Genomic DNA, 22,346 nt, shown 5'->3' with positions numbered 1-22,346 from the left:
TCAGCGAGTGAGGAAGAAGAGGCAGCCGATGTCGGCGACAATGACGAAGCTGAAGAATGTAGCCTTACCTTGGATAACCTGCAAGTGCTCTGCAACATGGCACAGGCTCTGCAACAAAGGGCACAGGAAATATGGTCAGAGCCATCGAATTTAGTAACCGTATTGACGGTGTAATGGTGTTGTACAAGAGCAACTTTGCTCAGATGAAAAAACAATGTCAACAACTTCCCATCACGATGTTCCTAGTGCGCCGAAAACTTGCAGAAGCATCAGATACTCCTCCTGGTGCCTCTCCGGCTTCCTACTGAGCCACTACGCGGCCACCTGCAGTTTCTCCAGCTCTATCGGAAGCTGTCATTGACGATCCACTGCCTCTATCAACTGACGATGAGTCATCACCTGTGGAGCAGTAAAGCTCTCATTAACCTCTGCAGTAAATCATCTTCATCTTCACCGCCATCATACTGCACAGGTGTTTCATCGTCATTTAAGAAGATCATCGTCATTTATCAAGATCATTGTCATTGTTAGAGGTGAGTTACGTATCTTGTTATAAGAATAAAAGAGTTCTAAAAACATATCTACAGTATAAACACGTACACTATTTACATCTACATATGTATGTACATGTACACTTACACTCTATTTATATTATTTATGTATAAATGAAAATGTACATACAGTATATGTAATGTATTAAATACTGTATTTATATTACGGTATTTATACAGTACAGTACCTTATTTTATGTACAGTATATAATTTATATTATCAATATTTATTTACATGATTCTTAATACTCTAATGATAACACATGCATTTATAGGGTTAATATACACTTATTGTTATTATATATACATGTACTGTACATGTACACAAAAAAATGTACATATTCCAAAAATAGGGAGGGAACCTACTTCACGGTTTTTCACCTATTGCGTTCGGTTCTGGTCCCCATTAACCGGGATAGGTGAGGGATTACTGTATTTCTCTTTCGAAGGTTGCTTCGAAGGGGCAAAAACCCAAGGCCTCTTCTTCCGTCTCCTGACCTTCCTCCGAAGCTCCTACTCGTTCGGTCTCTTCCGAAAGACCGTCGAGTAGTAGCGTAGACCCTTTAAATTCGAGGGATGGTGTTGCTTCCCCTAGCGAAGTTGCTGCACCTCTCCCCCCGGGTGATGCCTTGTCTATGTCTTCTGTTTTACAGGAATAGTCGTCCTTCGGGCTTCCGGGTCCGCCCTCCAAGGACTCCTTGTTGCAGCTCATCCTCCGGGGTGCAAGTGTACAGCCGTCGTTGTTGACTAAACAGGTAGGTCCTCTTGCACTCTTCGACGTCGTGGTGTCAGAGGTGGCTTCTGTGGTTTCTGCTGACACCCCTGCCCCTCCGGACTCTCCAGCTGTTGCTGCCGACTTAGTTTCCCCCATTCCTGCTCATCTTTTGAGGGGGAAATTTAGTCCTACATCTGTCTCTCCTGTGAGTGTTTTTCCCCCTCGGGGGATTTTTCTCAGAGAGAGTCCTCCTCCGAGGACTGCTGCTGCTCATGGTCTGCTTGCTCATCCAACGGGCCCTAGAGGGCGTCTCCGTTGTAGAGCTCACCCGCCGCTTCGCCTTAGAGGTCGTCTTTCACCATCAGTAGGTAGTAGGTTGGCCAAGGCACCAGCCACCTGTTGAGATACTACCACTAGAGAGTTATTGGATCCTTTGACTGGCCAGACAGTAATGCATTGGATCCCTCTCTCCGGTTACGGCTTATTTTTTCTTTGCCTACACATACACCGGATACTCTGGCCTATTCTTTACAGATTCTTGTCTTTCCTCATACACCTGACACCAATGAGATTTCTAAACACTTCTTCTCCCAAGGGGTTAATTACAATACGGCAGTTGTTCAGTGTACACTCCTCTTGGTAAGGGTAGAAGAGACTCTTTAGCTCTTCTAGGAGGACACTCCATAATTAAACCATTGTTCTCTAGTCTTGGGTAGTGCCATAGCTTCTGTACCATGGTCTTCCACTGTCTTGGGTTAGAGTTCTCTTGCTTGAGGGTACACTCGGGCACACTATTCTATCTTATTTTTTTTTTCTTCCTCTTGTTTTTTTAAATGTGTTGGGCCGGCTTAATAGAAGGGCCATGGATGCTTGGTGGTTTATCAAGAGGTTGTCTTTTCTTTATTTGATTCATTTTCTTCTCACAACCATCCTTACTGTCCTCCCTTCAGTTGAAGTGGCTATCGTGAAGGGTATTTAGCCTTGTATGGTGTATCGGCTCCTCCATGTTGACCAGTTTTTTCGACTTTTTACTATAGTTTATGGGTTTGATCAATCACTTTATTTATAATTCTGTACATATTGTTTTTGTTATAATTCTTGTTAATCCAGTTTTCAAGTATAATGTCTCTTTTATTACTATTAATACTTATGCTATCTGGAGACATTGAGCAAAATCCGGGGCCAGTATGTCCTAGATTTCATCAATGTCGTCTTCTGTATTGCAATATTCGTGGTCTTCATGCAAATATTCAAGACCTTACAGTTGCGTCCAGACAGTATGATATTCTTTTGTGCTCAGAAACTTTGGTTTCTGATATGAGGCACTCATCTGAGCTCCTTATAACTGATTTTTAAAAGCCAATAATGTTGAAACGTGACTCCCTAGGGCCAGGGGAATGGTGGTGTATTTTAGGACTGCGTACCCTGCTTCTCATAAGTCCTGCTATGAATGTGGATGTCATGAGATTCAGGTAATAAAAGTTTGTGGCAGTCATATTTGTGTTCGATCTACCGGAATCCAGATATGGATGATTCTATCTTTGATTGTTTTCTTACCATTATGGCTAAGATACAAGAAGATGATAGAAAGGCTTCTTTTGTCTTTGTTGGTGATTTTAATGTTCACCATAGGGAGTGGTTAAGTTCTATCTCTCCTACTGATCGCCATGGCTTTAGAGCTTTAGACTTTGTCTCTGAATCAGGCTGTTAGCAAATCATAAGTGAAGCTACTCACAGGTCTGGTATTTGCTGGGACCTCATATACACTGACTCCCCTGGCGTTATAACTAGTAAGGTTGGTTCTCCAGTAGGGACATCTGATCATGCCTTGATTTCATTAGTAGTGAAGACTGAGCAGGCTGTCCCAGATGTATCATACTCTTGTAAAATTTATATGAAATCTCAAGCAAATGAATGGGATTTTGCATGATCTTTTGTGCTTGAATTGGTCACAATTATATAGTAGTGTTGATCCTGTTGTCCCTTTGAAAGAGAATCTAGTCAACATAATTGATAGGTGTATCCCTTCTCGTGTGCTAAGGTACCGAGTGAAGGACAAAGCGTGGTTCAATGATGATTGTAGACGTGCTTATTTGAAGAAACAGGAGACCCATCATCTTTGGAAGGGTAACAGATCAGATTTGACCTGGAATAACTATATTCAGCTTAGAGCTTTTGCTCAGAGAGTTTATGCTTCAACTGAAAGGAATACAATTCGATCATAAAAGAAACTCTTTCTGGTACAACTCAGGAACATAAATGGTGGTCTACCCTTAAATCTCCTCTCTTTGGTGTAGATGCAACAGTTCCTCCCTTACTTAACCAGATGGCTCAGTCACTTACTGTCCAAAGGATAAGGCAACCCTTTTGGCTGATGTTTTTGACAGTAAACAGAGTAATGAAAAACTTGAACTTCCCCATTCCTGTTTTCCTGAGGCTAAACTAATTAGTTTAGCTTTTTGATCTCGTGAAATTAAAGCTCTGTTGATGGACCTTCATTCTTATGAAAGTGTAGACCCAAGTGGTGTTTTTCCTTTGATTTTTATAAAGACTGCAGATTTCCTAGCTCCAAATTTATCTGTTATTTTGCACAAATTAGCAAGAAGAGGAGCTTTTACCACTTGTTGGAGAATTGGTAATGTTACTCCTCTATGTAAATGTGTTTGTGGTTGCTCAAGTCCAACTGATTACCGCCCAATTTCTATAACTCCCATATTATCTAAAGTTTTTTAATGTCTTCTGGCAAAACGTCTTAATAGGTTTGCTGAAGGTAATCATCTATTTCCTAGTTTGCAATTTGGTTTTCGTAAAGGCCTTGGAGCATGTGATGCCCTTCTTACAATCTCCAATGCTGTACATAAATCCCTTGATTGTGGTCAGGAAGTTTGTATGATTGGCCTTGATTTTAGTGCTGCCTTTGATTGTGTTAATCATGAGGCCCTTGTTTTCAAATTCAAACAGTTGGGAGTGGGTTGGTTATTTCTTAGCATTATTATTTATTTTTTAATTAATAGATCTCAAGGAGTTGTTGTTGATGGGCACCATAGCGAATATAGGAATGTGATATCTGGTGTTCCACAGTTTAGTGTTCTTGGCTCATTACTTTTCATACTATATACACATGATGTGGTTTGGCCTAGAAAACAAGCTTGTTGCATATGCAGATGATGCTACTCTCTTTGCATCAATTCCATCCCCTGAATGTAGATCTGGGGTTGCTAAATCCCTTGATAGTGATCTAGCTAAAATTAGTGCATGGTGCAAATTATGGGTCAATGACAGTGGCTCCTCAACATCCAGATCTCGGTATTGATAATGTTTCTTTAACTTTGTATGACTCTTTTAAAATTTTATGTGTGATTCTTGACAGCAAATTTACTTTTGAGAAACACATTAGGTCTGTGTGTTCTTTCATTGCACCAAAAATTGTCTTATTGAGAAAGTCTTTCAAGATTTTCAGTGATCAATCTATTCTGATGAAGTGTTTTAATTCTTTCATTCAACCTTGTTTTGAGTATTGTTCTCTTGTCTGGTCTTAAGCTGCTGATTCTCATCTTAATTTTTTGAACAGAAACTTACGGTCTATTAAATTTCTTATTCCTGATCTAGATATTAATATTTGGCACCGTCGTTCAATTAGTTAATAATGCATGTTGCATAGGGTTTTTCATAATTTTGACCATGCTTTACATTCAGATCTTCCTGGACAATTCCATCTTGTTTGTAATACTAGGCAGGCAGTTAATTCTAATAGCCAGGCCTTCATCATGAGGCTCAATACTTCACAGTATTCTTGAAGTTTTATTCCAGCTGTGACCAAGTTTTGGAATGATCATCCTAGTCGGGTAATTGAATCAGTAGAACTTCAAAAGTTCAAAGTTTCAGCAAATGTTTTTATGTTGAACAGGCTTTTAATAGCTTATATGTGACATATCTGTTTTGACGTTGTTACTGTTTTTAGAATGATTTATTGTTAATTTGTTCTCATCATTTATTTATTGCCTTATTTCCTTTCCTCACTGGGCTATTTTTCCCTATTGGAGCCCTTCGGCTTATAGCATCTTGCTTTTCCAACTAGGGTTGTTGCTTGGCTAGTAATAATAATAATAATAATAATAATAATCAGTAAAAAGGCGCCTCTTCAGCACTTCAGCCTCGTCATCATAGCCGTCCCAGCAGACGAGTCTTCGGTTATTCGTTTCTTGGCCCTCGACCTTCTCCCAATGACGGTGCTGCTAGTCTTCGGACTTTGGTCCTGGCCTCTTCTGTAGATCGTTCCTGATCTCCATCGGTGGATGTTCACCATTCCAAAGGGCACATCTCTGTTCCTGTGCTTCCTACCAGTTGACCTGCCGACCTACCGTCACCATTCCTGTCTCTGTTTCAAACTCCTGAGGCCCTACCTAAGTGCGCAGTTGCATGCCAATGTTCATGCTCGCCAGCGCCATCCTGCTCCGTCACACTTTACAAGAGCGCCCACGTTCTCCAGCTCGTTAACGCTCTACAACGATTCGGCGCGCGCCTTCACCTGCTCGCCCTCAGCGCCTTCCAGCGCAATTTCGCCACAGAGAGCCAACCTACTATCGCCGGCGCAACGGAGCTCACCGAGGTGGACGCCCCTTGAATCTTACTTCTGACAATTGTCTCCACAACATAAGCTTTCCCCTGACGTTATCATAAACTGGACTCTTAGACTGAAGGGCAACAAAAACAAAACATGACCTTAAAACTATATTTCTCAAAACTTAAAAATAAATCAATAACCATCCTCATTCAAATTATCAACACTTAAAACTAATCAAAAACTTACAAAATAATATAATATATAATAACCAAAAGCACCATTAATATAACCCGCAAAAACCCTAACAAACTTAAAATTAAAATAGACCACAACCAATATATATAGATTATTTTATAGGACACCAACACTGTCCTCAACATAAAGCCAAACTGTCTTTTATGGCAAACTACCACTATCACCGCTTTGTGGTCAACTATTCCACTGGGTGGCAATTTGCCACCACTACTTTCCTGATTGGGGTCGTTATTATCATCATCATCATCATCATCATCATCATCATCATCATCATCATCATCATCATCATCATCATCATCATTATTTTCATCATCATTATCATCAACAGCAATCTTAATTCAAAGGCCAGGTCATCATCGGTTCAGCAATAAAAAAAAACAGTCCAAGTAAAATCGTAATACAGGCCAGGTCGTCAACAAGTAAATGAATCTGAGCAGTCGTATCAAGTTCTGTTACAGGCCAAGTCGTCAACAATCATTTACACATAATAAAATCTCTCTCCAAAGGATTTGGCAAAAAACAAAAATTAAAATAGAACAAAAATAAATCCTCCACAACCTCAGCGTGTGTGCTACTTCAGTCTCCTGCTCGCCAACGCTCTCCAATACGACAGCTATAGCGTTCTCTTGTGCGCCTGGGATCTCCTGTGCTCCAGCGCTATCCTGCACGCTAACGATCTCCTGCGCTCCAGCACTCTCCTGCATGCCAGCGCTCTCCGGCACGCCAGCGTTCTCCTGCGCCCAGCACTCTCCTGCACGCCAGCGTTCTCCTGCGCCCAGCACTCTCCTGCACGCCAGCGTTCTCCTGCGCCCAGCACTCTCCTGCACGCCAGCACTCTTCAGTGCCGAAGCTTTCAGTTGCTCTCCAGCAATCTCCTGCGCAGTCTAAGGGGACTCAACACCCTGCACATTGTCTTACTGCACGCCAACGCTCTCTTGCGTATTCTAAAGAAGCTGCACAGCGCTTTACTACGCACTTGTGCTCGCCAATGCACCAGCGCTCGCCAACGAACCAGAGCTCACCTGCGCACTCGCGTAATAACCAGTAACAGGATCATCACATTGACAGGTCACCATCTGCTCGTTCCCCACCCTGCAAATGCCTTTCAGTGCGTCTGCCGGGGAAATGGGAACGGGCCTCTACAGTAGGGTTCAGGATTCTAAAACTGCCTTCCTGTAAGGCAGACCCATCTACAGTAGAGACTCCTCGTAGGGAATCTTCGGTCCCTTTCCTTTCAAGGGATCTGTCTGACAGTGCGTGAGTCAGTCAACAGCCATGGTTCAGTGCTATAGTCAGGGCAGTGGTACAGGCCTTCAATCCTGCTCTGTCTGGCCATCCTTCGGAGCATCTTACAGCTCCAGCAGACCATCTGCAAGGAATCATGACTACTTCTTTTCCCCTGAAGAGGAAAAGAGGAGTCTCAGACGCGGTCACTTCCTCGATGGTAAAGCTGACTCTGGTTAGACCATCAAGTCCAGCTCCTCCTGCATCTTCCTCTGGATACTCTCCTTCCTCGCCTCTGCCGAGGGAGTTGGGTGAGGAAAGGACCTCCTCCCTTCCACCTTCAGAAGAAGCCTTCCCTTACACTGAGATTTCCCCACCACCAATAGAGATCAGGAGGTACACGACATCTCTGCCTTCGATGCTGGAGTCCTACCTCCTTCCTCGGAAGGAGTCCAAGGACTCCAAGACTCTTCCAAAGTCCTCTTCTAGGACTTCTAAGTCTACAGAGACAGCCAGTCACTCGAGGGATATCTGCTACCCACCCCAAGAAGAGCTCTTGGGGATGAAAGAAGGAGACTTCGCTGGAAGTCCAACGTCGGAAGAAGAGCAAAAACAGTCAGAACATGCATTCTGGCAGGTTTTGACTCATAAGGGTTCTCAATGGGCTTAGTGACCCAGAGATACCACCACAGGAGGGCGAGGACATGGTCTTAGACCATGTCTTTGGCACCCAGAAACCCTCAAAGACCAGTTCAGCCTTGCTCTAGTCTCAAGGGCTGAAGGGTACCGGGCTAAGATTGCCCTACAGCTCTCCGAACATGCCTCCTCTTATCGTTCCAGCTCTACAAATAAGCTTCTCCCACCTCCTCGTGTCCAACAGAGGAGGTATTTTGAGATTCTGGAGAAGCATCGTCCAGCTCTTCTTCTCCATCACACCTTGGAAGAGCTCACCAAGGGAGTGTCTCCAGAGCGACTCTCCAATCGACAGGTCTCTTTCTCGGCAACTGAGATCCTTAACCAGGAGAAGGTCACGCAGTACGCCATGCAGGCTACTTCGGGGCTTGGTGTCTGGTTAGGGACCTTAGGAATCCTGGTACGGACTGAAGATTTCTTTAAGGAACGTTACCAGGAAAGCAATGGAGACTTTCCTGCTCTCAGGCAGCACTCGCACGATCGAGTTTCTCGCCCGCCAAGTTTCGAACTTGTGGGCAAATAACATCCTGAAACGTCGGGACGTGGTGTCTGAGAGGTTCCATCAACAAGTCCCAAATGCCGAGATCGCTAGGGTCAGATACTCCTTTCTAGAGGGAGCCCATCTATTCGAGCCTAAGGACGTGGAACATGCTGCTGAGAGATGGAGGAAGTCCCATCTGGACTCCCTCCTCCATAGGGCTTTGACTTCCAAGCCCTATAAACCACCAGCTCCTCAGCAATCCCGTCCTGCCAAGACCACAACAAAGACCAGTGTCTAAGAAGCTCTTTCCTGTCCTTGGCAGGAAAGGCACCAAGTCCTCCAGGGAAGGAAAATATCCTAGAGGGAGTGGCTGAGGTCGCAAACGGTAGGATAAGCGCTCTCCCTGCTTGTCCACCAGTAGGGGGATGCCTACTAAGTTGCTTGGACAGGTGGAAACAACTCTGGGCCGAACCCTGGACAATCTCTGTGATTCATCTAGGGTATAGCGTCCTGTTCATAACATCTCTCCCTCCCCTGACCAGGAATCCAGTGTCTATAGACTCCTTTGCTATGGAATCAGCAAAGGGCTGGCCCTTCAGGCAGAAGTCCAGACCCTGGTGAAGAAGGGCACCCTCCAGGAGGTTCTCGACGGGTCCCCAGCCTTCTTCAGTCGACTCTTTCTTGTGAAAAACGGCGTTTGGAGGCTGGAGACCAGTCATCGACCTCTTGGGTCTGAACAAGTTTGTCAAACAAACTCCGTTCAGCATGGAGACGGCAGACATGGTCAGACCAGCGGTAAGACCACAGGACTTCATGTGCACACTGGACCTAAAGGACGCATATTTCCAGATCCCAGTCCATCCATCTTCAAGGAAGTACTGTACTGTACTTAAGATTCAGCCTAGACAACAGGAAATACCAGTTCAAGGTGCTGTGCTTCGCTCTTTCCACAGCCCTCAAATTTTCACCGGAGTGTTTGCCCTAGTGTCATCCTGGGCACACAGGATTGGCATCCGTCTCCTTCGTTATCTGGACGACTGGCTAATCCTAGCTGACTCGGTGTCAACCCTTCTTCAGCATCGAGACAAACTTCTGAGGCTTTGCCTAGATTTGGGGATCATGGTAAACCTTGAGAAGTCCTCCCTGCTTCCTATGCAGAGACTGGTATACCTAGGCATGATAATAGTCACCAATCTCCACAAAGCCTTCCCATCAGACGACAGAATAGCAAGGCTGAGAAAGGTCGCAAGACCCTTTCTCAGACGAGAAGAACTTCCAGCCCAGACGTGGTTACGTCTCCTTGGTCACCTTTCATCACTGGCTTGTCTGGTTCCCAACGGTCTCCTCAGGAAGAGATCTCTCTAGTGGCAACTCAAGTCCCAGTGAAATCAGACTCTTGATTCCCCGGACATTCAGATCCCCATAGGATCAGCAGATCAGACGGATCTCAAGTGGTGGTTGGCAGATGAGACTACGAAAGGGAGTGGATCTTCTCGTCCTGCCCCCGGATTTGATGCTGTTCTCAGAAACTTCAAATAGAGGGTGCCGGACTTACGTGCTGCACTATTTGACCTCAGGCCTCTGGTCAGAGTCAGAAGAGAACCTCCACATGAATCTCTTAGAGATGAAGGCCGTCTTTCTGGCCCTTCAACAGTTCCTGGCGGGCCACTCGGTGGTGATGAGCGACAACACCATGCTAGTGGCTTACATCAACAAGCAAGGAGGTACTTTTTCGCAGCCCCTATCCCATCTAGCAGTAGAGATACTAAGATGGGTCGAGACTCATTCGATACCACTATTAGCACGCTTCATTCCGGGCAAGAAAAATGTGCTCGCCGACAACTTGAGCTGAGCCTCTCAGATAGTGAGTACCGAGTGGTCTTTGGATCATTTAGTAGCCAACGAAGTCCTGACTTTGTGGGGTTCTCCGACAGTGGACCTCTTCGCAACAGCCCTGAACTTCAGGCTCTCGTTATACGGTTCCCCAGTCTCAGACCCCAAGGCTCTCTGGCAAGGTGCATTCCAACAACAGTGGGGCAATATCGACGTTTACGCCTTTCCCCCGTTTCGTCTAATAAGGAGAGTTCTCAACAAAGTCAGAACATCGGTCAACCTCTCAGTGACCCTATAGCTCGGCTATGGCATCACGCGGAATGGTTTCCAGACCTTCTGCAACTCCTGACGAAGTGTCCAAGAGAACTCCCTCCACAACACGATCTAATCAAACAGCCACAGCCCAACATATTCCACAAAGCCGTAGCTTCGCAACGACTTCACACCTGGAGACTATCCATCATCTCCTCTCTCAGAGAGGATTTTCGCAATAAGTTGCAATCAGGATGTCTGGACACCTGTGAAAGTCATCAGCAGTAGTCTACCGGGCAAAGTGGAAGGTCTGATGTGGTTGGTGTCGGGGAAGGGGTATCTCTCCTCTCGATGCCACTATTCCAGCAATTGCGGCGTTCCTTGTGTTTTTGTCGGAAGAAATCCGCCTGTCAGTCTCGGCGGTAAAAGGCTATCGCTCAGCCTTAATCCTTGCCTTTAGACTGAACGGAATGGACATTTCTTCATCGCTAGAACTTTCTTTACTCATACGAAGTTATGAATTTACCTGTCCTGAGTCTGAAATGAGACCTCCCCCATGGAACGCAGTTCGTGTTCTCAGGTCTCTTAATAAGAGACCTCCCTAAGAACCATTACTCCCGGCAACAGATCGCCACCTAACTTGGAAGACGATGTTCCTGCTAGCTTTGGCTTCGGCCAAGCAAGTCGGTGAACTTCCTGGTCTCTCATGCAACATCGCCCATTCAAGGGGATGGGGAGAGGTAACGTTCAGCCTCGTCCCTGAGTTTATTGCTGAGATTCAGAACCCGGGAGTAGTGGATCCTCGATTCGATTCCTCCTGGATTTTGAGTCTTGGTTCTGTAACAGATGACCCTGATCATTTCTTACTCTGCCCAGTGAGGAGTTTGAGGCTGTACCTTGAGAGAACAGCAGCAGCCCGTCCTCATGTGCCTGCACTCTTTGTAAGCATAGGAAGGACTAAGAGGAGGGTAACCAAGAACACAATCTCAGCATGGATTTGCAAGGTTATAGGTCTTGCACTGAATCCAGACCCTCCTCCTTCATGTCACCCCAGAGCTCATGATGTCGGGCATAGCTACATCCCTGGCATTCAAGAGGAACTTAATCAGTGACGCAGGTTCTTCAGGCTGGGGTGTGGAAACGACAAACTACTTTCACATCCCACTACCTACGAGGCGTGACCCACAGGAGGCTCGATATGTTTTCTATCGGTCCTGTTGTGGCTGCACAACAGCTGGTATAATACCTCAAGCTCCTTATTGGACAAGTAGCAGAAGGTTGAGGGCACTGTTACTCAGTTTTAGTCTGCGTGAATGAAAAGGTTTGACTGGCTCTTATTCTTTTCTTAATCATCCTCTCCTTTCTTGGGGAAAGCAGCATCCTGGGTTTTCTGCATAACCTGACCTCAAACTACTGCAGGTAAACCATGCTCCCTTGTGTACCTAGTATTAACCTAATACTGTTGCGTCCCCATACCCTCACGAGGTGCTATTGGGAAAGTCCTTGTTATAAAAATTTTTCCTACTAAAGACTCAAAATAACTTTACCTGGACAGTCACACTTCTAAATATCTCAACACAGCTTGCGTAGGCCGCGGACCTTGCGTAGCAAAGTTTTAGCGAGGCGCAGAAACCCCTTATTTTGAGTACTGTACTAACATACTCAGGTAAGGAGACCCCGTGTAAAAGCCAAAAGCCAGATTGGCAGGGACGTCTCCCCTTCCTAATGGGTTAATCACCCCTAAATAAATAGCAAAGGTTGTTATTCCAGTTACGAAACAAATGACAAATTCGTAGATAATTTGTATTTTTCCTAACGATACAAATCGTAGCTATTATATAAACTCAACCGCTAGCCCTATCCCCCTTGAAGTCCTACCTTCCAGCAAAGTGAGCTAAATCACCGGTGTGTGAGTGGGAGCGGTACAAGCTATCCCCGCTAACTAGCGGAATGAGTAGTTAACCCTTGCTAAATTTTAATGGCTCGTCATTTCAGCTACGGCAAAAGTAATACCCCTAAATAAATAGCTAAGGTTTGTATCGTTAGGAGAAATACAAATTATCTACGAATTTGTGATTTTTCAGTTAGGCTGCTTGATTATTAGGTCAACAACAGAAACTACGGTGAGGTAGCTATTAAAAAATGTTTGTTCCGTAACCGAAATAACAAACCACAGTATTTACATAGGGTATTACTTTCGGCGTAGCTGAAATGACGGGCCATTAGAATTTTAATGAGGGTTAACTACCCCCGCGCTAGTTAGCAAGGGGGGTAGGGGAAGGGGTAGCTAGCTACCCCTCCCCCCACGCACCGGTGAACTGTCTCACTTCACTTTTGGCTTGGACGATGAGCAGACGTGTCTGTCTTCCGTTCTCGCTTTTGACAGCCTTAATCTGTTTTTTCGTTTTTTTCAGCTTTGTGTGTTTGGAAGTTGGCCTCTACCTTTCATCGCAATTATGCGCAAGTGCCCTGGACTCTCCGGCCGCCCCTGTGGAACATTCATGTCGGCGGTCGAGACGGATCCTCACACCCTTTGCCCGCAGTGTCGAGGTCAACGGTGTGATAGAGACTTAACTTGTAGTGAGTGCAGGGAGTGGTCTACCTCCCAGTGGGAGAGGTTTGCCCGGCGGCGTAAGAAGAAGTCTAAGCGAGACCTTTCTCCTTCAAGAGCTGCCTTGAAGAAGGAAGGTTCCAAGGACTCTTCTTCCGCCGCCTGAACCTCCTCCGAAGCTCCCACTCGATCGGTCTCTCGGGAGAGACCGTCGAGTGGTAGCGTAGGCCATTGTTCTGTTTCCCGACCTCGGGGTGCGGGAGAGGGCATTGCTTCCCATAGCGAGGCAGCTCCCCCTCCTCCTCCGGGGGAGGATTTTGATTCTCATTATGTTGATGACCGTGCTGTGTCTAATGATGATCTCTTTCAGCTTTGGGCTTCCTTGGGGCTGAAGGGCTCGCCCTCCAAGGAAGCCCTGTTTGACCTGATCCAGTTGGGGGCAGCTGTCAAGCAATCGCCGGTAATAGCAGAGGTAGACCCTCTGTCTATTGTCGACGCTGTTGTGGCAGAGGCTTCCGACGGGTGTGGTCAAACCTCTGCTGCTGCTGCTGTTGCGGACGTTGCTAGAGGCTCAGATTCCCCCTCCAAACATCCTTCGAAGGGAAAGTTGAGTCCCATGGTCTCTCCTGCGGGTGCGTCTCCCCCTCGGGGGAGCGCACTGACAGAGACTCCTCTTCGGAGGACCGACGATGTGGATGCCCTGCCTCGAGGTCACCTTCGCCGTAAGGCTCTTCCTCCTCTTCGCCGTAGGGGCCCTCCTTCTCCCTATAAGGGAGTTAGGAGGCGCCTCTTCGGGTCTTCTTCACCGTCGCCTTCCCCTGCAGAGGATTCTTCTCGTCTGGAGCAGACCGTCGCAGCCTCGTCATTGGACCTCTCCGCAGATCGCTCACGGTCTCCTACGCCTGCCAGACCTTCCGGCCTGCCATCGCCGTTTCTGGACGCAGATGCGCAGTGGGCGCCTACTCATCCTGTCATCCGGCGGGCATCGGTCCCTTCGGGGCAGAGGGACTTATCCCATGGTGTGGGTAAGTCTCTTGCTCGTTCGCGCGCAGTAGCGCACAAGCGCTCTCCAGAGTTCCAGTCTTCTGACTCGTCTCGCCAGTGCTCACCTGCGCGGCTCGCCAGCGCTCTCCTGCTAGCCGTCAGCGCCCTTCAGTTCCTGCTGCGCGCCATCGGTCTCCTGAGCGCCCACGATCTCCTGCTCGTCAGCGCGCACCTGCGCACCCTGTTCCTGATGCGCGCCAACTCTCGCCTACGATCTTCGGATCTGGACGCAGGCAAGGACTTTACTCCTTCGCCTCGCCCACGCGCACCTGCGCGCCCTTCTTCGCCTGCGCAAGAGCGCGCGCGCACTCCGGTGTGCACTTCAAGAGTTCCTGCGCGCCGTGCGCCCACGAGACATCTCCTGAGCCCGACTGCGAGCATTCGCCTTTGCGCGCAACCTCACCATCTGATCCTGCGCCCCAGCTGACTGCGATCGACAACGCCCTCCTGCGCGCCAACGATCTCCTACGCGCCCGCGCGCTTACCAGCGTGCCCCTGCCTCTGATCGCCACAGGTCTACGACACGCCCACGCGCTAAATCGCCTCTGCGTGGTCGGTCACCTGCTCATTGCCAGCGTTCGCCAACGCGCCGTCGATCTCCTGCGCGCCATCGTTCTCCTGAACGCCAGCGACCTTCTCTACCATCGCGCGCCCTCTCACCTGCGCTCCAACGCGCCCACTGCCCCCGCGCGACTGCGCGCCCGCGCTCCAGCAGTCGCCCACGCACAACCCAGTGAATGTCCCATCGCGCGAGCGCCAGTGTGATTCTCGCCGGGACCCGCAGCGCGTGCAGCCTACGGGGACGCGTACTTCTAGATCCCCATCAGGATCGCCACCGCGCAAGCGCAGAGCTTTCGTCCAGGACCAGGAAGAGTCACCGGAGAGGTCCAGGCAACATTCTTCTTCCCTTTCTTCGTTTCAGGCAGGCCCCGTGGTGTCCACTCCGAAGGCTCAGGAGATCCCCTTCCCTCCAGCGGGGATTACTGACACTGCGTCGGTCTTCCGTCAGTCTTGGTTTCGTCACCTGATGAAAGTGGTGGTGCAGGCTGTGAAGCCGGCCCTCGCTGATCTGGTACTTAAACCAAAGACAGACTCGCCCCTGCTGAAGAGAAGGAGAGGAGTGGACTTCGTGGTGACTTCTCCCAGGGAGAAGTTGGCTCCCAAGAGGTCCGGCAGGAAGGCTCCATCTCCTTTGCAGTCGTTTTCTCCTTCTCCTGTGGACGAAGCTTTTCCGTCCTCAGGAGATTCCAGCAGGGTGAGGGCCTCTCTCACGGCACCAATGGGAGGAACCCCACCTCGAGGAAGAGAAACGTCTCGCGTGGAAGGTACCTTCCAGACACCTTTGCTGGAGTCCCTTATCCCTCCCAGGAGGGAGGCCAAGGACTCAAACGATTCCCAAGTTGTCTTCGCGGATCCGACCAGAGCCAACCAGACCTCGGGAGAACGTCCACGTGTCTCCCCAAGATGAGCCTTTGGGGACAGGAGACTTAGCTGCCAGTCCAGAGGACGGAGAGCAGCACGAGTCGGAGCATGCCTTCTGGCAGGTCTTGAATCTGATGAGGCAACTCAACAGGTTCAAGGACGCGGAGATCGCCCCTCGCGAAGGCAAGGATACGGTCCTAGACCAAGTCTATGGTACCCAGAAGCCCCCAAGGGCCAGTGCAGCTTTGCCTTGGTCCCAGGTGGTGAAGAGTGCCAGAGATAAGGTCAAGGGCCAGCTCTCTGAACTCGCCTCCTCCAGCCGTTCTTCTGCCGGGAACAAACTCCTCCCACCCCCTCGTGTACAACAGAGGAGGTATTTTGAGATCATGGGGGAGTCCAGTATGGCTCTTCCCCTCCACCACTCGGTGGAAGAGCTCACCAGGGGAACTTCTCTTGAGAAGCTCTCCTCCCGGCAGGTGACATTCTCGGCATCGGAGATCCTAAGCCAGGAGAAGGTCGCTAAGTGTGCCATGCAGGACACTTCATGGCTGGATGTCTGGCTGGGGTCTCTGGGCATCCTCTTGCGCTCCGAGGACTTGTCCAAGGAGAGCAATAGGAAGGCCCTGGAGACCTTCCTCCTCTCGGGCACGCGCTCCATCGAGTTTCTGGCTCACCAGGTTACCAACCTGGGGGCCTACTCGATCCTAAAGCGCCGTGATGCGGTGACCGAGAAGTTCCATCCAAAGGTTCCCGCCGTGGATGTCGGCAAGCTCAGACACTCCTCCATCCTTGGAGGAAGTTTGTTTGAGCCCAAAGATATAGAACGCACAGCTGAGAGGTGGAGGAAGTCGAATCATGATTCGCTCCTCCATAGGGCCCTCACATCTCGGCCCTACAAGCCTCCAGCTCCACAACAACAACAGCATTCAGCCTCGCAGGACACCGAAGCAGGCTCCGGCAGCTAAGACGGTGTCTAAGCCACAGCCCTTCCCTGTCAAGGACAAGAGGGGCGGGAAGTCCTCCAGGGGAGGCAGAAATCCTAGAGGGAGCGGTCGAGGCCGCAAACGATAGGATTGGCAATCCCCCAGCGTGTCCACCTGTGGGGGGATGCCTGCAAAGTTGCGTGCACAGGTGGCAGCAACATGGGGCCGATTCCTGGACGGTCTCTGTGATCGGCCAAGGGTATCGCGTCCCATTCACAACATCTCAACCTCCCCTGACAGCGAATCCAGTGTCGTTGAGCTCCTATGCCATGGGATCGGCAAAGGGGCTAGCCCTTCGGGCAGAAGTCGAGATCATGCTCAAGAAGGATGCTCTCCAGGTCGTCGACGGCTCCCCAGGCTTCTTCAGTCGACTCTTTCTTGTAAAGAAGGCGTCTTGAGGCTGGAGACCCGTCATCGATCTCTCAGCTCTGATCAAGTTTGTCAAACAAACTTCGTTCAACATGGAGACAGCGGACACGGTCAGACTTGCAGTGAGACCGCAAGACTTCATGTGCACACTGGATCTGAAGGACGCGTACTTCCAGATCCCAATCCATCCGTCTTCCAGGAAGTACTTGAGATTCAGCCTAGACAACAAGACCTACCAGTTCAAGGTACTGTGCTTCGGTCTCTCCACAGCAACTCAGGTGTTCACCAGAGTGTTCACGCTGATTTTGTCGTGGGCGCACAGGAACGGCATCCATCTCCTCCGGTATCTGGACGACTGGCTGATCCTGGCAGACTCAGAGTCGACCCTTCTTCGACACCGAGACAGGGTTCTGGGACTTTGCCAAGATCTGGGGATCATGGTAAATCTCGAGAAGTCCTCTTTGCGGCCGACCCAACGACTAGTATATCTAGGGAGGGTTGCAGAGCCTTTCCTCAGGTGAGAAGAGCTTCCAGCCCAATCATGGTTATGTCTTCTAGGTCACCTAGCCTCCCTGGCCCGCCTGGTCCCGAACGGCCGCCTTAGGATGAGAACCCTGCAATGGCGGCTCAAGTCCCGCTGGAATCAGGGCATCGATTCCCCGGACTCCCTGGTTCCTATAGGACCCACGGAACGGGCGGACCTATGGTGGTGGCTGATCGACGAGAACCTACAAAAGGGAGTGGATCTTCTCGTCCTTCCCCCTGATTTGACACTGTTCTCGGACGCGTCAAAAGAAGGATGGGGGGCCCACGTTCTGAACCAAAGGATCTCAGGCCTGTGGTCAGAATCAGAAAAGTACCTACACATCAACCTGATAGAGATGAAGGCCGTGTATCTGGCTCTTCAACAGTTCCAACGGCCCCTGGCGGGCCACTCCGTGGGGGTGATGAGCGACAACACCACGGTAGTGGCTTATATCAACAAGCAGGGAGGTACCTTTTCACAACAGCTATCCCATCTTGCTGTAGAGTTACTGAGGTGGTCCGAAGTCCACTCGATAACACTATCAGCTCGCTTCATTCCTGGCAAGAGGAATGTGCTCGCCGACAGTCTGAGCAGAGCTTCGCAGATAGTGAGTACCGAGTGGTCTTTGGATCCTCAGATAGCCAACAAAGTCCTGACTTTGTGGGGTTCCCCGACAGTGGACCTGTTCGCGACAGCCTTGAATTTCAAGCTGCCACTGTACTGCTCTCCAGTCCCGGACCCCAAGGCTCTCTGGCAAGATGCCTTCCAACAACAGTGGGACAACATCGACGTTTACGCCTTCCCACCGTTCTGTCTGATGAGAAGGGTGCTCAACAAGACCAGACTATCGGTCAATTTGTCAATGACCTTAATAGCTCCGCTATGGCATCACGCGGAATGGTTCCCGGACCTTCTGCACCTCCTAACGGAACCTCCGAGAGAACTGCCCCCACGACACGAGCTACTCAGACAACCACATTGCAACATCTACCACAAAGCCGTAGCCTTGCTTCGGCTTCACGCCTGGAGACTATCCAGCGCCTCCTCACGGAGAGAGGCTTTTCGCAACAGGTTGCGGAAAGATTGTCCCGACACCTGCGAAAGTCTTCCGCAAGAGTCTACCAGGCGAAGTGGAGAATCTTCTGTGGTTGGTGTCGTGGGAGGGGTATCTCTCCACTTGATGCCACTATTCCAGCAATAGCGGAGTTCCTTGTGTATTTGCGGGAGGAAATGCGCCTTTTGGTCTCGGCAGTGAAAGGCTATCGCTCAGCCTTAAGCCTGGCCTATAGGCTGAAAGGAATAGACATTTCTTCCTCGCTAGAACTTTCTCTACTCATACTTAGCTATGAGCTTACCTGCCCTCAGTCGGAAGTGAGACCTCCTCCATGGAACGTGGTTTGGGTCCTCAGGGCTCTGAAAAGACCCCCGTTCGAACCATTACGCCAGGCCTCTGATCGACACCTGACTTGGAAGACGGCATTCCTACTCGCGTTGGCTTCGGCCAAACGAGTCGGTGAGCTTCATGGTGTCTCATACGACATCGCCCATTCAAGGGGATAGGGGGAGGTAACGTTCAGGTTCGTCCCTGAGTTTGTTGCCAAGACTCAGAACCCTGGAGTGCCGGACCCACGGTTTGACTCCTTCAGGGTCACGAGTCTCCGTTCTGTAATAAGTGACTCAGACCATCTGCTATTATGCCCAGTGAGGAGTCTGAGGCATTACTTGAAGAGAACAGCTGCAGTCCGTCCCCGCGTGCAGGCCTTGTTCGTAAGCAAGGGAAGGACTAAGAGGAGGGTCACCAAGAATACCATCTCGGCCTGGATTCGAAGGGTTATTCATCATGCCTTGAATCCTGACCCTCTTCCGTCACGTCGCCCTAGAGCACACGATGTCAGGGGCATCGCTACGTCCCTGGCCTTTAAGAGAAACTTCTCTGTGACGCAGGTGCTACAAGCTGGGGTCTGGAAGCGTCAAACGACCTTCACAGCCCACTACCTGCAGGACGTGACCCACAGGAGCCTTGATACTTTCTCTATCGGCCCTGTGGTGGCTGCACAACAGCTGGTCTAACCTCAGGCTCCTTAATGGACAGGTAGCAGAAGGTTGAGGGCATTGTTACCCGGTCTTAGTCTGCGTGAATGAAAGAGTATGTCTAGCCCCTACTCCTTTCTTCATCCTCCCCTCTCTTGGGGAAAGCAGCATCCTGGTCTCTGTATAGCTGACCTCAACCTCTGCAGGTAAACCATGCTCCCTTGTGTTCCTAGTATTAAGTTAATACTGTCGCGTCCCCCATACCCTGACGAGGTGGTATTGGGAACGTCCTAGCCTAAAATTCCATCTAAAGGCTTTCAGGTCAACTTCCTAGGACGAGTCACACTCTATTCCTCCACACACAAGCTTATGTAGGCCGCACGTTCCTTGCAGAGCAAGAAACTTGCGAGGTGCAGGGACTCTTTTTCTCGAGTGCTGCTCACTCGGATTCTGAGCCCCCGGGTAAGCCAAAGCCAGTAAGGCTGGGGACTTTCCACCCTTCCTAAGGGGTAAGTCACCCTATGTAAATAGCATGGTTTGTATTTCGGTTACGGAACAAATGACAATGTTTGGAGATAATTTGTATTTTTCCTAACCATACAAACCTTAGCTATTTACACATATTTGCCCGCCACCCCTGTCCCCCAAGACAAGTCCTACCTCTAAGTGAAGTGAGACAGTTCACCGGTGTGTGGAGGGGGGTTAGCTAGCTACCCCTTCCCCTACCCCCTTGCTAACTAGCGCGGGGGTAGTTAACCCTCGTTAAAATTCTAATGGCTTGTCATTTCAGCTACGCCGAAAGTAATACCCTATGTAAATAGCTAAGGTTTGTATGGTTAGGAGAAAGACAAATTATCTCCGAATTTGTCATATAGCATTGGTACAAAGGCCAAAGAATTGGTATATTATATGTGTATAACCAATAGAGGTTTTATTTTATGGACCAACTTTACTTTTTGGGTAAAATAAGTGTCAAAAGATGAGAATATAGTGGGAACGTCTTGTTTAACTATATATTGAATGTTTGTTCAGGAGCTTCTTCAAAGGTGCCTGGTTCTTTTAAAAGAAAACAGAACAGCTGCAAGAAGGTTCTACCAGTACGCCTCTCGCACGCTTGACATCCGCAGCACTGTCGAGTTCATCTTGTTGATTTGTTTGTGTATCAGAAATTACATACATTCTCAGGAATCCCAAGATGCCAGCAGGGATGAAGGTATGTTTTGCATATGTATTTTCATAAGTTTATAAAATATTGTTGTTAAGATATTTCTATTCTGTATTATTTCTTGTTTTCACAGAAATAATTAAAACCTTATCACATTTCTAATTAGATCACGAGAACTGTGGTAATTCAAACATAGATCAACCAGCCTCAAGCAGACAAACTGCACCGAAGGGAAGTTCCTCTGACGGAGGCCATAAGGGTAGAAGAGGACCAAAAGTATGCAATAACAACAAAGAAAATAAAAGTAAGTTTTTGCTCTGATATTGCTGATAACGTATTTTCACCAAAACTCACTCCTGCAAAACTAATGCTACCTAGTATTACCTCTTGAAACAAACTTTATACTGCAAAGTAGGATTGTTAAACATTTTATGGATAGTAATTACTTTATACAGTATTCCTAAGTAAGATATTTAGACACTACAGTATTGTTAGTAAAATATTCATGGATGGTCAGATCAAATTACGTAGGTTATACACTCTTGCTAATATACCCTGCAATGATAAATGGGCGTGTAGGCAAAGGTTATGTGTGCAACAGTTACTTTGTTTATGGAAGCTTATAGTTATCCGTTAGGCTGTTATGTAGTGCCGTCGTTGCATTCCTCGCTATGCACAGTAGACAGTTAAGTCTCCCTCTGGCGCCAAGATCCTACCACTATTTTACTCTACTACTTTAATTCCATTCCTACTTCCTTTCTTCCATCTGATGTCCAACCTCTTGATGTTGCTACTGTAAGATTTTACCCTTGTTGAGTGTCAGTGTTGTATGTCCCAAAGTCATATATCCAATCCCTGTGATGTATACTTTATGAAAAAGTTTTGCTGAATGTTCAAGTTACACAGGATGAAAGAAAAGAGGACTGGAAAATTCCAGAAAATTACTTTAAAAAAAACCAGAAAGGTGAGAGGTGTGTATATTTTATAGACACAGGAATAATTGTATGAGTTGGGGAGTTTGCTCAGACCATGTGGAAATATGCCAAGAACAGCGCCAAGATTAAGGCCAGCCATATACTACTACATGACAAGAATATAAGGAATTCTTTATAACACAGGGAAATTGAAAGGACACTGATTATTCATATTTTATAGGCTGGCTCTGTCATCAGTGGGCTTTCTTTTCATGTTATCCTGTCTTCTTTTCTGTATAAAGTCAATTTTGCAATATTGTTTGTTTCATGAAATAGTCTCAGAATGTGCCAATTTTTGGCACACCAATTGTGAGAGCAGTAACTTATAGAAAATCCCCGTCCCCACCCACCCACCAAGAAAAATTAGTATACTGTAGGGTAGGCTATAAAATAAGTGTGATTTTTATTACACTGTATGATTAAAACAATATATTTTTTAGATAATTTCATAAGATCCCGTTGTCATTAGCAAGAAAACCCTCCCGTTGTTTACAGCTTGTACACCCGCCCTGCTGCAACCCTGTAATGTTATGATTACAGTGTAATCTTAAATTGAGAAAATGAAAGGACACATTAATTGCATGATAGAAAGCAGTGGGGCTTGCATTTGAATTGAACATAGACATATCATGTGCAAGGCTTTCTTTTTCAAGTGAACGAGAACGTAAATTGATAATAAACAAATTGCATGTCAAGGATGTGTGGATATGCAA

At 48.0% G+C, this 22,346-nt stretch overlaps 1 protein-coding gene across 4 annotated transcripts in view; it reads left to right on the top strand.

Moving 5' to 3' along the window:
* LOC137622170 (condensin-2 complex subunit G2-like) overlaps positions 1–22,346 on the top strand; it is a 413,141-nt gene that overhangs the window by 217,125 nt on the left and 173,670 nt on the right. For all 4 annotated transcript variants that reach the window (XM_068352607.1, XM_068352608.1, XM_068352605.1 and 1 more), the window contains exons 12-13: positions 20,527–20,707; positions 20,826–20,963. In XM_068352607.1, coding sequence (XP_068208708.1) covers positions 20,527–20,707; positions 20,826–20,963 — 319 coding nt within the window. The remainder of the gene's footprint in view (positions 1–20,526; positions 20,708–20,825; positions 20,964–22,346) is intronic.

The sequence above is a fragment of the Palaemon carinicauda genome, chromosome 29 (assembly GCF_036898095.1).
Source record: "Palaemon carinicauda isolate YSFRI2023 chromosome 29, ASM3689809v2, whole genome shotgun sequence".
Taxonomy (NCBI): Eukaryota; Metazoa; Arthropoda; class Malacostraca; order Decapoda; family Palaemonidae; genus Palaemon; species Palaemon carinicauda.
The sequence above is the reverse complement of the archived record's forward strand: the minus strand, read 5'-3'. Positions and strand labels throughout refer to the sequence as shown.